The sequence below is a fragment of the Jaculus jaculus genome, chromosome 17 (genome assembly GCF_020740685.1).
Source record: "Jaculus jaculus isolate mJacJac1 chromosome 17, mJacJac1.mat.Y.cur, whole genome shotgun sequence".
Taxonomy (NCBI): Eukaryota; Metazoa; Chordata; class Mammalia; order Rodentia; family Dipodidae; genus Jaculus; species Jaculus jaculus.
The window spans coordinates 14,789,416-14,806,383 of record NC_059118.1 but is presented as its reverse complement, the minus strand read 5'-3'; the positions used below and the strand labels follow the sequence as shown (position 1 = coordinate 14,806,383).

The 16,968-nt window shown below is 48.4% G+C and overlaps 1 protein-coding gene across 2 annotated transcripts in view; it reads left to right on the top strand.

Moving 5' to 3' along the window:
* Dclk3 (doublecortin like kinase 3) overlaps positions 1 to 16,968 on the top strand; it is a 54,578-nt gene that overhangs the window by 27,148 nt on the left and 10,462 nt on the right. For both annotated transcript variants that reach the window (XM_045137029.1, XM_045137028.1), the window contains exon 2: positions 2,869 to 4,730. In XM_045137029.1, coding sequence (XP_044992964.1) covers positions 3,003 to 4,730 — 1,728 coding nt within the window. In that variant the 5' untranslated portion in view covers positions 2,869 to 3,002. The remainder of the gene's footprint in view (positions 1 to 2,868; positions 4,731 to 16,968) is intronic.

Here is a 16,968-nt window from a genome sequence, read left to right as displayed (position 1 = left end):
ACTGTGGAGTTTGAAGGCAGGGCTCAGGTTTGTGGCAGAAGTTTTCTCTTTCCCCACTGATGAGCCACCACCCGTCCTTTGCTGAGGCTTATATCACGCTTTGACTGTGCCAGGTAATGACTGTCTGGTTCTAGCTCCAGATTATGGAATGTTTTGCTCTGCCTCACATTTTGCCTTCATTTGTGGTAGGTAACCTCACACCACGTGGACAACCTGTCCCACCCCAAACCAGGGTCCCTGGCCACTCTCCTTGGGGACCTCCACCCCGTCTAGTATCGAAGGCCCAACTCCTGGTCTTCAAAACCCCTGGGCACTCATTGTCCCTGCCTTGGGCTTGATTTGCTCGAGTGGTCCCGGTGGGTCTGCCCGTCCCCTGAACCCCGCCGAGGGTTGATGTCTTGGGCTACCCCCGTCCTTTCTTCACCTGTGCTTGGGGAAGCTTCTGCCTAGGCTACTCCTCTCTGTTCCCATGCTGCGTCTTCTCGGGGAGTTTGCTAAGCCTGCACCAAGGGTCCTACTGCACGTGAAGAGCAGAAGGAGATGAGGCACCAGCCCTCGGCACACGTGCGTCTCGCGGTCACGTTCCCTGGCACCCTTCCTCGGTTCTCCCATGTGGGGAGTGTAGAAGAATGTTACTGCTGCCAATCTTTCTACTTACACCAGCCACCAGACAAAACGGGGGCAGCGAGATCTAAAGACTGAGAAGAAGAGGACTGACAGATGTCCGCAAATAAATCCCTTAACTGTAACTGCGATCGTTAAGCTCATAAATTCACGACATGTGGGAAGCACTGCGACTACCTTGCCATTTACTCGACACCTGGGCTTCGTTGGAAACTGTGCCTCTGAACAGATTGTATGTTATAATTAAAAAAACAAAACATACTCTGTGAGGACTTGTGGGCCAACCTGCCCATCCTAGCACAAGTGAAATTTCAGCTACAGTTGACTCAGTTACACTCTGAAATAATGTGTGTTTTTGAGACAGGGTCTTACTCAGTAGCCAGCTGGCCTGGAACTTATTATGTAGCACAGGCTGGCTTCAAATTCATGATAATCTTTCTACCCAGCCTCCTGAATCCTGAATGTGGAATTATAGCTCTGTGCCACCACATCTGCTCTTCCTTCCTATCTACATTCCTTCCTTCCTTCTTCCCTCTCTCCTCTCCCTCCTTCCTCCTTTTCCCCTGCTCTCTTCCCTTCCTCTCTTCCTTTCTCTCGGCCTCTTCCTTCCTTCCTCTCCTTTTTTTCTTTCTTGATGTAGCATATGTAGTTTGGTGTGTGTGTACGTGTGTGTGGGGTACATACATGTGTGTATGCAAATGAGGCCACCTGTGTGTGCACAGGGGCCAGAGGAGATCGTTGGGTCTTCCTGTATTGTTCATCTACATATTTTCCTGAAATGGAATCTTTCTTTGAACACGAGCCTAGTGATTTTCCAGTGTATATGGTTCCTGGGAAACTGAACTCGGCCAATCTCAGGCCCTCATGCTTGGGGCAAGCATTCTTGCCCATGGAGCCATGTCTTCAGCTCCACTTTCTTTATTTTAATGAGAGAAAAAAAGCATCTGGAGAAGAACGTTTCTGTACCTCGAGTGAAATCTCCCTTAGTGCCATTACAGCAATGTCTGATGAAGAGAATCTCCGAGCTTTAGGAAGCCCCCCACTGTATCAAGGGGGCATAGCAGTGTGTGGGAGGTTGGTGAGGTTGTACACAAGAGACTTCTACTTTCATCAAATGAAATTCAAGTACAAAATAAATATCCAGGGCTGGAGGGATGGCTTAGTGGTTTAAGGCGATCCTCCTACCTCTGCTTCCTGAGTGCTGGGATTAAAGGTATGTGCCACCATGCCTGGATCTTTATCTCTTTTAAAAAAAAATTTTTTTTTAAGAGAAAGCAAGAGAGAACGAGAGAGAAAGAGAATTGGCATGCCAGTCTCAGCCACTGCAATCAAACTCCAGATGCTTTTGCCACCTAATGGGCATGTGCAACCTTGCACTTGCCTTGCCTTACGTGGGATCTGGAGAGTCGAACATGGGTCCTTGGGCTTTGCAGGAAAGCGTCTTAACTGCTAAACCATCTCCCCAGCACCCCCCTTTTTTGGCAATGTTTGTTTACTTCTGTGGAAAGATACATAGCTTTTAAAGAGTTCAGGCAAACAACCACACTGTCACCCACCTCCTTTTGAGACAGGGTCTCTTGTTGGCCTGGAGGTCACCTATTAGGCTAGACTGGCTAGCCAGTGAACTCCAGGGATCCTTCTGTCTTCGCCTCCTCCGCTCTGAGATTCCAGGTGCACACGGCCATGCTCAGCTGTTTTTTTTTAATTTTTATTTATTTATTTATTTTTAAAATTCTAATACGTTTTCTTTTTACAATGTTGAACTCAGGTCCTCGTGAAGACAAGTTCTTCATCCCCCTCCCTCCCACTGAGTTATCTCTCTGGCCTCTTGGAATAGTAATCTTTTTTAAAAAATATTTTATTTATTTATTTATTTGACAGAAAAAGGAGAGAGAGAGAGAGAGAAGGGCCATGCCAGGGCCTTCAGCCATTGCAACCGAACTCCAGACGCATGTGTTCCCTTGTGCATCTGGCAAGCGTGGGTCCTGGGGAATTGAACCTGGATCCTTTGGCTTTTCAGACAAATGCCTTAACCGCTAAGCCATCCCTCCAGCCCAGAACAGCAATCTTTAATAATTTGTGTGTGTGTGTGTTGCGGAGGGTCAAACCTAGGAGGGTCTCTCAATTGCTGGCCAGGTGGTCCATGAGCTACACTTGCAGCCTTCCTTCCAGTAGAGTTGGATGAAGCCCTAAGCTCTCGGAACCCATTTTGACTAACGCTGTTCTTTTCTCTTCCTGTTGCAGGACATGGAGGCCCATGTGACCATTCTCTCAAATGTCTAAGCTCCAAGATAACCGAGCGAAAGCTACAAGGCTCCTGGCTGCCTGCGGGCCGAGGGCCACTGGAGAAACCGGTCCTGGGGCCACGTGGTGCCATCATGCCCATGTTCAACCCTCAGAGTGGTCTTCGCTCAGGCCGCGCCGAGCACAGCCCGCTGAAGCCCCGGGTGGTGACGGTGGTGAAGCTGGGCGCGCAGCCCCTCCGTAAGGCCACCCTGCTCCTCAACAGGAGGTCAGTTCAGACCTTCGAGCAGCTCCTAGCAGACATCTCCGAAGCTTTGGGTTTTCCAAGATGGAGGAGCGACCGTGTGAGGAAACTGTTCACCCCCAAGGGCAAGGAAGTCAGGAGTGTGTCTGACTTCTTCAGGGAGGGTGATGCTTTCATTGCCATGGGCAAAGAGCCACTGACACTGAAGAGCATTCAGTTGGCTATGGAGGAGCTGTACCCCAGTAAGAACCGGGCCCTCACCCTGACCCCGCACAACTGGGTCCCTTCCCCAAGGCCGAAGAGCAGACAGCCCAGCAAGCTTCTGAAAGGAGGTCACCGCTGTGGGGAGAGCGGGAATGGTGGCGACCACATGGGGAGCAGCAGGGTGGCCACCAGGCAGCAGGGGAAGACGAATGTGGAGCTGGCCCCGGAGGACAAGCTGAGGGTCCAGAAGCGGTGGGCAAGGGGGCAGCAGGAGCCCGGAGCTGGTGGTGGCCAGCCTCCCAAGGAAGCCACGCTGGAGGAGAAGCACGCAAGTGGGGAGCAGCACCTCGGGGTGGACATCGAGAAGACCTCCGGGGAGATGGTGAGGTGCGAGAGGTGCACACGGGAGAGGGAGCTGCGGCTGGGCCTGCACAGGGAGCGGCGGCCCCTGGGCCCCGGTGAGCCGGACGTGGGAAAGGGGCCGAGGCGCGAAGCCGCCACCACTGAGAAGCTGGTGAGGACCAAGAGCTGCAGGAGGCCTTCTGAGGCCAGCTCTGCAGACGGAGAGGAAGGGCGGAGAGGTGACAGCCATTGGGGCAGCCCCAGGAATCCCACTGAAGAGCTGAGAAGCCCGACCAGTAGCAGCTCGGACAGGAAGGAGGATGGAAATCCAGAGAGTCAAAGCAGCCATCCTCCAGGAACGGCCAAGACCCAGAAAGATCCTGCGGAAGGACCGCCGGTCATGGACGAGGGGCCCAGGGACACGAAGAAAGACACCAGGCAGGCTTGCAGGAACAAACAGGGCGGCTGGCTCCTGCGGGAGCAGCAGGCTGAGCCCCCGCAGCTCCCCAGAGCCCAAGAGGACGAGAAGGAAGCGGATAAGGAGAAGAGGCCGGCAGGATCTGGAGGAAGGAAGAGCGCCGCGGAGAAGGAGAGCAAGGCGAGGCCCGAAGACGGCAAGGCGGAGTGGTCCAGCGGCCGGAGGCTGCGAGCCGCGGGCATCGCCGCGGCCGACGTGGAGAAGCGCTATGAGACTGGCAGGGTCATCGGGGATGGGAATTTTGCCGTGGTCAAGGAGTGTAAGCACCGCGACACCAGGCAGACGTATGCCATGAAGATTATTGACAAGTCCAAGCTCAAGGGCAAGGAGGACATTGTTGATAGCGAGATCTCAATCATCCAGAGCCTCTCTCACCCCAACATAGTGAAATTGCACGAGGTCTATGAAACAGAAACAGAAATCTACCTGATCATGGAGTATGTGCAGGGAGGGGACCTTTTTGACGCCATCATAGAAAGCGTGAAGTTCCCAGAGCCCCACGCTGCCCTTCTCATCACGGATCTGTGCAAGGCCCTTGTTCACATGCATGACAAGAACATCGTCCACCGGGACCTCAAGCCAGAAAACCTCCTGGTAAGTCCTGGGTTTTGCTGCTGTGAGGAGAGGGAGAGGTTATAAAGTATGTGATAAAGTAACTATTAAGGGGACCGAGGAGAAAGCTCAGTGGGTAAAGTCCTCACTTTACAAGCACAAGGACCCAAGCTTGATCTTCAGTACAGATGTAAAAATATGAGGTATGGCCGTACGTGCCAATAATCCCAGAGCTGGGGGAGGTGGAGACAGGAGGATTCCTGGAGGTCATTGGCTAGCTAGTCTGGCTTACCTCAGTGACAGACTCTGTCCCTAAAAGGAGGTGAATGGCATTCCTGAGAATAATATCTGAGGTTATCCTCAGGACTCCACACACACATGTACCCACACACATGTAAATACTATAATACTCACATGCACACATTACACACATCTCACATACACACGCATGCAAGCACACACATGCAAGTAAACAAATAAATATTCACTGATTTATACTGTGTTACCTGCACAGGTGACATTATACTTTAAAAAGAACATTTTTATTTATTTATTTATTTGAGAGAGAGAAAGAGGCAGATAGAGAAAAAAAATGGGTCTCCAGCTACTGCAGTCAAACTCTAGACACATGCGCCACCTTGTGCATCTGGCTTATGTGGGTCCTGGGGAATCAAACCTGGGTCCTTTGGCATTGCAGGCAAGCACCTTAACCACTAAGCCATCTCTCCAGCCCACATTATACTTTTTTACTATGTTATTTCAATACTTGAAACCTTCATGATAGTTTATAAGCTGCTAAGATAAGTTGGTTTTGGTTAAATTCTTGAAAAAAGTTAAATTAAATAAACTTAAGTTGGCAAAATGTTTCCTCATCCCTGGGAGAAAAGCACTCGCTTTGATGGTATTCGTAAGGAGTGGGCATGTGTCTACCTGTGGCAGCTTCTCCTCTGCTCTTTTCATTCCCCATCTGCCTTCTCACTGAGGCCTTCCCCATGGTCCCTTGGAGGAGACTACATGGCCAAGAAATCTAAGAGGTGCCGAGCTGCAGCCATCTATGTGTAGAGCTGCATGAGGGACGGGCGGGGGAGTCAGGAGCCCTGGGTTTGATTCTTCCCCTTCATGGTTCCGTGACTTGTTCTAGGAAAAGCTGGCCTTCTTGGGAGATCTTAGTGTTAGGTAGATGCAAACTAAAGTCTGTTCATTTCATATCAGTGACAGATAGAACTAATGATTTTGCCTAAGTTGAACTTGGTGAACCAATGAGTTTTTTTTTTTTTTTTTTTTTTTGAGGTAGGGTCTCATTTTGGCCCAGGCTAACCTGGAATTCACTATGGAGTCTTAGGGTGGCCTCGAACTCACGGTGATCCTCCTACCTCTGCCTCCCGAGTGCTGGGATTAAAGCCGTGCGCCACCACATATGGCTTTTTTTTTTTTTTTTTTGAGAGAGAGAGAGAGGCAGAGAGCGAGACACACACACACACACACACACACACACACACACACACACACACAGAGAGAGAGAGAGAGAGAGAGAGAGAGAGAGGGTGCTGCAGGGCTTTTCAGCCGCTGTGAAAGATCTCCAGACGTGTGCGCCCCTGTGCGCATGTGTGACACTGCACACTTGTGTCACTGTTGCATCTGGTTATTCAATCTGGAGGATTTGGACACGTTCCTAGGCTTCACAGGCAAGCACCTTAACTGCTAAGCCATCTCCCCAGCCCGTGAACCAATGAATTTTAATGGGATTACATGGAGAAGCATGATAGCTCAAAGGCAGCTGTATCATGGAAAAGCTTACGGGGGGTGGGGGAGGGTCCCCTTGCTCAGTTTGCAGGCAGCTCTGCCCAAGGGTCTCCTCTCCTTCAGCAGTTGTTCATGACTACTTTGCGGGGAGGGGACTTCGTGAGTCCTGCAACGTTCTGGGCCTCCTGAGCCTGATTCTTAGGAACTCTCCTTCCTCCAGGAGGGAATCTTCGCTCCAGTTTGGAGGAGATAGCTGTATAACACTTCACTTTTCTTATTAAACAAAAGAATAGCAATAATACTGTTTTTGGGAGGATAAGTGCAGAGTAAGCATGGGGGGAAAAACCCAGCCCCCGACAGCAGGGAGCCAGCCCTAGAGTCCCGGCTTGGCTGTTCCATTCTCAAGTTAAATATAGATCATAGCAATGTCTTAGGACATGGACATCCCGTAGGGCCACTCTGCGTCCTTGGTGGGTCAAGACAGAAACAACATCCAGACAGAGAGACTGTAGTAATGTCAGGAGGCTGCCGAGAAGGACAATGTTGTGTGAATCATGAGGGTGGCCACATGTGCCTCTGTTAGCCCAGAGACTGCCTTATTTCCCCAACCCTCATGTGAGTGAAGAAACCCCAGATGGGCGGCTGGGTGTGGTACCACGTACCCGTACTGTCCTCTCAGCACTAGAGAGGTGACGGCAGGAGGATCGGGGTTTTAACATCCTCCTCTGCTGCACAGAGCATTTGAGGCCAGCGTGAGCTACATGAGACAGTCTCAAAAAGAAATAGTAAAATCTGGGTGTGGTGGTGCACGCCGTTAATCCCAGCAGTCAAGAGACCGAGGTAGGAAGATCACTGTGAGTTCGAGGCCACGCTGAGAATACATAGTGAATTCCAGGTCAGCCTGGACTAGAGCGGGACCCTACCTCAAAACTTACCCCCCAGAATAAAAAGAAATGGGAAAAAAGACGCCCAACTCTAGAGCTACCGTCACTTCCTGACCCTGTCCAACCCAAAGCAGGTCCCACTTTCTCATGTTCTCCAATCACCTAAAGCACCCCAAACCATATAAATCCCATCCCCTTTCTTTGTTTTTTTGAGGTAGGGTCCCACTCTAGCTCAGGCTGACCTGGAATTCACTCTGTCGTCTCAGGGGTGGCCTTGAACTCACAGCGATCCTCCCACCTCTGCCTCCTGAGTGTTGGGATTAAAGGTGTGCACCACCACGCCCGGCTCCCAAACCTTATAAATCCTTTGGACACTCTCTAGGTGACATGTGCTTTCTCTATTGCAGTGAGTTGACGTGTTTCTCTAGAGGGTGCTTTCCTGGAGGTCTTTGTCAGGATAGCGTAGCTCACACTGTGACCACTTGGCATCTTTGTCCCCCTTGCTTCTTCACAGCCATGTGTACCACCCGATACCATCCACATTGCTTTTTTTTTTTTTTTTTGTTTGTTTGTTTTGGTTTGGTTTTTCGAGGTAGGGTCTCCCTCTAGCCCAGGCTGAGTCTCAGGGTGACCTCAAACTCACAGCAATCTTCCTACCTCTGCCTCCTGAGTGCTGGGATTAAAGGCGTGCGCCACCACACCCGGTCCACATTGCTTTTTTATGTCTTCTTTCTCACCGGAAAGACAGTTCCACGCACTAGGGACTGTTTTATGCCGACTATACCATGAAACCCAGAACAAGTTCGTCTTCTGGTTGACATTTAAGAGACAGTAGTGTTAGAAAACATGTGAGGCCAAGCCGCCTGGGGTACAAAGCCAGGCAGGCAGGAGCAGATAAACCCAAGGCCATTTAGGGTGCTCTTTTATTGCATACTAACCATTTTCTAATAAACCTTCCCCCCCCACACCAGAAAGAAATTTGTCTAAGCGTTTCTCTCTACCAAATGACCTTTAGTTAATTTTTCTTTTAGTCGTTTTTAGTTAGTTGGATGAGTGGAGAGAGACCATAGCACGCTGGTCTGGGAAATAAACATTGCATTGGTGGCAGCAGCTATCACGATTGCCACATCGAAATAACGGTCACACCCAGGCGCTTCTCCCAAGCTGGTCCTCAAAGCAAGGTTACTGCAGGTAAAGCAGTCGTGAACGCAGGCAGCCGCATAGTTTTTGGCAAGGTAAGGGGGTCAGCTTGTTTCCTTTAATTTGCACAGATGTAGAACTATGTCTGTAAACTGCTCCCACAAGCAGGTTGAGCGCAGACTGAGTCAAGCTAATTTTCTGGTGAGTTGAGGTCTATGTTGACCATTAACTTAAGGAGCCTTGTTCTTGCCAAATTTCATAGAATTGCAGGAATAATTTGGCTGGTGTCTGGGTGGTCTCAACTAGCCTTGGATAGCCATCTTTGAAAATTTAGTTTTGTCTATAGCCAGTGGTTTTTTTGTCCATTCTCCAGTCATATTTTCAAAGATCTTTTGTTTTTTATTTTTTTTCAATGTAGGGTCTCACTCTAGCCCAAGCTGACCTGGAATTCACTACAAAGTCTCAGGGCGGTCTCGAACTCATGGTGATCCTCCTACCTCTGCCTCCCGAGTGCTGGGATTGAAGGCGTGAGCCACTACGCCTGACTCAGACGGGCTTTTTTTTTATGAGGGAGGAAGAAAGGGACAGAGAGAGAGAGACAGAGAGGGCGAATTGGTGTGCCAAGGCCTTCAGGTACTGGAATTGTACTCCAGACAAGTGTGCCACCTTATACTCATGTGTGATCTTGTGCATATGGCTTACGTGGGACCTCGAGAGTCGAACCTCGGTCCCTAGGCTTCACAGGCAAGCACCTTAACTGCTAAGCCATCCCTCCAGACCCTAAAATTTCATTTTTAAATGATTATTAATTTTTTAAAAAATTGTTTATTTTTAATTTATTTATTTGAGAGCAACAGACAGAGAAAGAGGCAGATGAAGAGAGAGAGAATGGGTGCACCAGGACCTCCAGCCACTACAAACGAACTCCAGACATGTGTGCCCCCTTGTGCATCTGGCTAACGTGGGTCCTGGGGAATTGAGCCTCGCACCATGGTCCTTAGGCTTCACAGGCAAGCACTTAAATGCTAAGCCATCTCTCCAGCCCTGATTATTACGTTTTTAACAGCGCATCCGCTCACTTTTTGAATTTCTGTCTTTTGTATGTGAGCTGAGGTGTTTTTCACATATGATACGCTTCTGTACACTGTGGTGTTGTGGGTAAGAACATTTGCTGTGTAAGTATGAGGGCCCAGGTTTGATTCTGGCACCCACAGGAAAAAGCCAGACATAGCCAGCCACCCCTGTAACCCCGGTCCTATGTGGGGGGAGGAATAGGAGAATCACTGGGGCTCACTGGTCAGCTCGTCTGACTGAAAAAGAAAATGACAGCTCCAAGTTCAGTGAGTGACTCTGTCTCAAGAAAAGAAAAACACGAACGAGTGATAGAAGAAGACTCCGGACATACTTCTGTGTCTTCCACATGTGTGTGCACGAGGGAGGCGTGCATCTGCTCACACATGTGCATATACTATACATATATACATGTCACACACGTGTGTGGCATGTTCTAAAAGGCATTCATTGTGGATACTTTGGACTTTGCAATAGCACAGTGTTCTTTTTTTAGAATTTTTATTTTATTTTATTTATTTATTAGAGGCTGAGGGAGAGTGAGAATGGGCATGCCAGGGTCTCTAGCCACTGCAATGAACTCCAGATGCACGCACTACCTTGTACATCTGGCTTACGTGGGTCCTGAAGAATCGAACTGCGGTCCTTAGGCTTTGCAGGCATGCACCTTGACTGCTAAACCATCTCTCCAGCCCAGAACGGTGTTCTTTTAATGGCTTGGCAAACTTCACTGAATCACTTAAATAGGAAAGATTCTGACCAGAGGCCTGAGTAGGTCCTGTGAGCTGAGCACCTGTGACATGTACCTACTACCAAAGCACTGTACCAGTTACTCAAGTTCTCAAGTACATGGAATGGAATCATTTGTGCTCTGGGACTGTGATCGTGTCAGAACTGACTTCCCTTAGTGGACGGCTGCTAGGTCTCTATTAGACCTGCCATGGCTAAGCTGAGGAGAGTGACCATGTCAGAACTGACTTCGGATTGCACAGCTGCTTGTAACTGAGCTGCATTTGGAGACTTTGTGTACATGCTAAGAGCTTGCAATGAATGGCACTAACTTATCATGTTGTTTTAATCAACAGGAATATTTGTGTCTGATCATTAGGCCTTAGAGTGAAATTTCAGGCCTATATTACCAAGTTCATCTGGCTCTGGCAATCGCATTTCTTGATAAGATGCTAGCATCCTTCTTCCCTTAGGGTTCCTTAGGCTCTTGAGAGCTTGCAAAAGAAGCTTTAATTATGAGAATTTCCAGCTTGCAGAAATATCCACGTTAATTGCTTCTTCTGCCAGTGTGGGATCCCCTGGAGGGGTTGGAATATGCTTTGTTGTGTTGGCTGGGCCTTGGGGAAGCAGGGATGAGAAACATAAGCTGGAGAACTGATGATCTTTAGACCAACCTACTCAGATGGGAAGTGGACAGGCCAGTTTATTTACAGCCTGTAAAGAAAGCTAGGGGAGTGCCATGAGTTGTATTTGAGGAAAGACACTCCCAGGATGAAGGGGAAGAGAGACACAGGTTTTCTCTGGAAAGAGGCTGAGAGATGGGCAGCTGCCCTTTTATTTGACATTAATGCTAATCTCTTTAAGTTCCTTTCTTTATGAGACAGAGTCTGGCCTTGAACTTGCTGTATATCTCTCTGAGGATGACCTTGAATTTCTGAGCCTCTTGCCTCTATCTCCAGAGTGCTGGGATTATAGGCATGCATATCTAGGAATCAAACCCAGGGCTTTGTGCATTCTAGGCAAGCACTCTGACAACTGAGCCACATCCTTGGCCCCCAGTTCTCTGGTTCGTGTCTCTGTCCCTAGCCCAGGCGCTAGAGCTCTGGCATGCTTGGGGCAGAGACCTTTGGACTCCAGGGGATGTGGTGGTGAGGTTGTGAGGCTAGGACATGGCTTGGTTGAAGACAAAATCAGCACCCTCCTTCCATTCTTTCATTCGTTCTGGGAAGAAACAGACTTATATACGTATTATGTGGTGTTTTTTTTCCATATTTTATTTATTTGTAAGCACAGAGAGATAGAAGAGAGACAAAGAAAATGGGTATGCTAGGGCCTCCAACTGCTGCAAAGACTCCAGACACATGTGCCACTTTGTGTATCTGGTTTTACATGGGCACTGGGGAATCGAACTTGGGTCATGAGGCTTTGCCTTAAATGCTGAGCAGTCTCCCATCCCTGTCTGGAATTTTAATTACCAAATTAATTACACTAACGCACATCAAGGGTGGGAAGGGAACCGTAGAAAAACATAAAACTGGCCAAACACTCTCCTGGACCATTCTTTCTCTTAGGTAACCCGTTCAGTCATTTTGGTGGCCTTAATTCCTTTAAATTTTTTTTTCTACTTCTGCTATGAAAGGGACTCCATGATCATTGCTCCAGGGGTTTCAGTAGTGTCTAATTCTCCTTGACCCATGAGATAGGTACCCACCTATTATCAACTTTAAAAAAATTGACAACTGGGACTGGAAAGACGGCTCAGTGGTTCAAGGTGCTTGATTGCAAAGCCTGATGGCCCAGGTCCAATTCCCCAGTCCTCATGTAAAGCCAGACGCACAAAGTGGCTCATGTATCTGGAGTTGGTTTGCAGCAGTAGGAGGCTCTAGCACATCCATTTTTTTCTCTCTCTCAAAAAAATAAATGAATATTTTTAATTTTTTTGTTTATTTGTTTATTTATTTGAGAGAGAAAGAGGCAGACAGAGAGAGAGAGAGAATGAGAGAATGGGCGCGCCAGGTTCTCCAGTCACTGCAAACGAACTCCAGACGCGTGTGCCCCCTTGTGCATCTGGCTAACGTGGGACCTGGGGAACCGAGCCTCGAACCGGGGTTCTTAGGCTTCACAGGCAAGCGCTTAACCGCTAAGCCATCTCTCCAGCCCATAAATGAATATTTTAAAAAAGTTTGCAGCTGTGAAACATACCTTTGACAGATAAAGGAATAGAGCTCTGGGAGAGCGGGCTGCTTGAGGAGAGGTAGCTGAGATGAGCGATCCTTTTAAAGGGTTAAAGCTTGATTAGTAGAGTAACATGCCAAAGTTGGGGTTGGTGGTTAAGGACAAGAGAGGAGAGAGGAGGAGGAAGAGGAAAGAGGGAAAGAGAGGAAAAGAGAAAGAGAGATGCTAGAAAATCCAATGAAGAAAGGAAAGGATTACTTTGACCGAATTTCTGGGTGGGTGGTGGAGGAGGGGAAGAGTTCTACTCCATGTAATTTAGCCTGTGTGTGCTAGGGGCCACCCAGGCCATGGAGGCTAGGACGTAAAGAGAGCCTCTGTGCACTCAGGGTGTCTAAGGGGGAAGGGTTGATCTGCACTGGTGGCCTTGGGTTTCCCTGGCAACTGGTCCTGGGCAGCAAAGCCTCTTAAAGCGACCCTGTTTATGTTCAAACAATCTTATTATGCTATACTTAACTAAATTAAGAAATACAGATTTCGGCAATGACATTAAATCACTAAAGAAATAGCGTCACGATAGCTGTCACAGTGCTGGAAAGTGCTGCGCAGTCCTGGGGGAGAGGGGTCATCAACAGTCTAACCAACAGTGTACCGTGAACACTACGTAACTGTTGCAGTCAGGTTCATATAGCTGGCAGAAAACACCCGACCAAGAGCAGCTTGTGGGAAAAAGGGTTTATTTTGGCTTACAGACTCGAGGGGAAGCTCCATGATGGCAGGGGGAAATGATGGCGTGAGCAGAGGGTGGATATCACCTCCTGAGCAACATCAGGTGGACAACAGTAGCTGGAGCATGTGCCAAGCACTGGCAAGGGGAGACTGGCTATAACACCCATAAGCCCACCCCCAACAATACACTCCCTCTAAGAGACGTTAGTTACCAAATCTCCATCAGCTGGGAATGTAGCATTCAGAACACCAAAGTTTATGGGGGACACCTGAATCAAACCACCACAATAACCAACCAGCTAGGCAAAATGTGCTCACTGGTGCAACAGGGGCATGGCTATTTTGGAGTTACCCAGCTACTCTGATTGTATTTGAGGCCGGCTTCATGGGAGAGAATTCACGTCTAATACTGAAAACCGACTCAAAAGCCGGTGGCTGCCAACATCGTAAGTCCCAGGATAGACACTACTTCTGTTGTTTGGCTCAATGCATTGTATCCATCAGATTGTCCTCATATATTTATACTATATATGCACATAGATTAGTTCTGCTCTCACCTTTGCTCAGAGAAACTTCTTCTTTTTGAGTTAGTGGTGACAAAACTCATCGAAGCACTGAAAATAGATGGCTGTTGAGTGCTCACCATTAAGTGAGACATCGATATTGCCCACTCCAGGGTCCAGGGAACATTACAGAAGAGGGGGAAGAAAGATTTTTGCATCTTGAGTTAATTTGATGCTTGCTTTTTTTTTTTTTTTTTTAATTATCTGCCATGTTTGTAGCCGTGTAAATCCAATTTTATATGTCTTCAGGGCAGGAGTTTAAGGTGCCAGGTGTAGCTCTTATATTCCAAGAAAACAGCAGAAGTGACCCTAGGTGCTGAATTTGCCTGCTAGTCAACTATTCTAGGAGACTGGGTGGAGCAATTTATTGGCAAATTCTAAAATTTAACCGAGTAGTATACACATTTACTCCAAACCAGCACAGGGTATTTATGCAAGAGTGGCAATTGAAACAAACAGATAATCGAATAAAGCCCAAGTCCCTGAGGGTGTGTGTTGCCCACATCCTTGCTCTTGTCAGCCGAGAAGCTGAGATTTCTGGTCTGCAATGGGTTCTAGGTCAGCCTAGGGCTGAGTCAGACCCTACCCCCAATAATGATAGAAGAAACAGACAAAGGCCCTATGAATCAGGAAATGTCAAAGGCAACAAAGGTAAACCCCAACATACAGCTTAATTGAGAACGGTAAAGCCAACCAAGAATATGTAACTCATGTCTGACATGGAAAGAGAGATTAGCACTTCCAGTGCAGGCCTATGCACGTGCCTTTGTGTGAGTAGGACCCGGTTACCTTTTGGGATGGCTTCCAGTTTCACCAGTGCTGCACTGTGGATCTCATGTTCTGGTCAGCTGTGCTGGATGCCCCGTGGTCAGGGGCTGAATGGAGGGAGAAGAGGGAATGTAAGAGCCAGCCGGGCGTGGTGGCGCACGCCTTTAATCCCAGCACTCGGGAGGCAGAGGTAGGAGGATCACCGTGAGTTTGAGGCTACCCTGAGACTACATAGTGAATTCCAGGTCAGCCTGAGCTAGAGTGAAACCTTACCTTAAAAAACAAAAACAAAAACAAAAAGAATGTAAGAGCTATATATAGGAAAGAGATGGAGTGTTGTATGGCCCGTTCACATTCCATCATGGGTGGTGGTGTGTGGGGGGCAAAGACATCAAAGTAGAAGAGGCCTCAGTTGGAGAGAAGGAGCTCAGTGGAAGAATGATGGGTGGGGGGGGAAAAGAGAAGGGAGCAGGGGAGTATTATGATCAGAATACATTTCTTTACATGTATAAAAATGCCAATACAAGAGTTTTTAAAACATCTTATTTTTATTGATTTATTTGAGAGAGAGAGGGAGGGAGAGAGAACCAGGCAGCTGCAAACTCCAACTGCATGTGCCACCTTGTGCATCTGGCTTACATAGTCTTGGGGAATTGCAACTCGGTTCTTTGGCTTTGCAGGCAAATGCCTTAATTGCTAAGCCATCTTTCCAGCACCTCCCCCGCCCCCACATTTACTTTTAGCACTTATTAGTGCCTGAAATTACCCATCTCAGTAATGCTTGTAACTAGAAGCTGACCTGGAATTCACTATCATATACCTTTTTTTTATTGTTTTTGTTTTTCAAGGTAGGATTTCACTCTAGCTCAGGCTCAGCTGGAATGTACTGTGTAGTCTCAGGGCGGCCTCAAACTCCCGAGTGCTGGGATCAGAGGCGTGCGCCACCGTGCCTGGCAGCCTGTAGTAGTTTTATACACACTTTATTTCTGTTGATCTTCCTACCCTGCTGCACTCCCCCCCCCGTGCCCCTGCTCTTGTTCCCCTTCCTCCTCCCAGTAGTTCACCTTCTGTTTTCATGTCACATGTATTCTAGTACCACCCTCCCCTCCCTTCTATACCCTACATACCTGTGTATGTACACGCACACACACACACACACACGTACACACACACACGCGTACACATGCACTACATGAGAGAAAACATATGGTATTTGTTATCTGTCTTTCTGAGCTCGGCTCATTTTCTTTGACATCATCTCCAGTCCTATCCATTTCCCTGCAAATGCCATGGTTTCATCCTCACTCGTGGCTGAATAAGGCTTTGTGGTGCAGATGTCCCGCATTTTCTTTGCACGTTCCTCTGCTGGTGGACATCTAGGTTGCCTCCCTGGCTCAGCTGTTGGGAAGAGTGCAGCCACGAACTTGGATGGGCCAGGATTACGGCACCTTTTCCAAAGTTGGTTCTAGGCATTGGCTTTTAAGGGTGATTTAGTTTCTAAGCCGGCTTAAATCTTTAGGGCCATTTGGAAGATACATCTTGGAGGGAGGTGATCCCAACACTCACCCAAGACCAAGAAGTTAACAAAGAAACAAAGCTTAGTGTTTCAGGGCTGTTGGGCTGCACTCTGCTGCCATCTTCTGGTCAGACATGCGAAGAGCGCAAGAGAATGTTTTCCTGAGGCAGAGTTTTTTGCTAGGTAGCTTAGCTCATGCTGGTCTTGAACTCATGATCTTCCTGTCTCTGCCTCCTGAGTGCTAGGATTACAGGTATATGACACCATGTCTGGCTTCAAGATCATGTTTAACTTGATATACTATTGAGGGACAGAGTGGAGGCTAATTATTCAGAAAGATAGAGATCCCCTTGACTCTTGAGACCACGTGGGCCACAGTCATCTGTTGCTTACGTCTCTAGTGAGGACCATGTGGATTTAAAGCAGGATGGTCTGGTATGGCTGGGAAGGGGTACTGGGACACTGACTCATTACATGTGCTGTGTGCAGCCATCTTCTCTCTCTCTCGGACAGGGCCTGAGGCAGCCCCAGCAGGGACATGACCCAGGAGAGTGAGTTTTAAATTAATCAGAAGTCAGGGACCTGGAGATGTGTGGGGAGAGAAAGCCGAGGCACCGGTGAGGAGGACTCTAGGCAGAAATGCTCTCAGGAAAACCAGACAGGCTTTCTGCGATAGGACATTGCTGTGGGACGTTTAGTAGGGCGTTGGCCTGCCTTGAGGACCACCCTGTGCTTGCTCAGATCTAAGCCCTCTCCAGCCCCCCAAGTCAAATCATACCTGGTGTGATATTCAGTTCTATGACTAAAGAGGTACTGGTGTCGTGGGGTTCCACAGAAGTGCTGAGTTTGTTTCAGGAGCCTGGGGCTCTGATGTCTCTGACAAGCTCCCAAGGGATGAAAGTGATGCGGGTCTAAGGGTTATTCTCAGAGAAGAGAGGAGCGAGGTGAGGCAGGGAAGAATATGG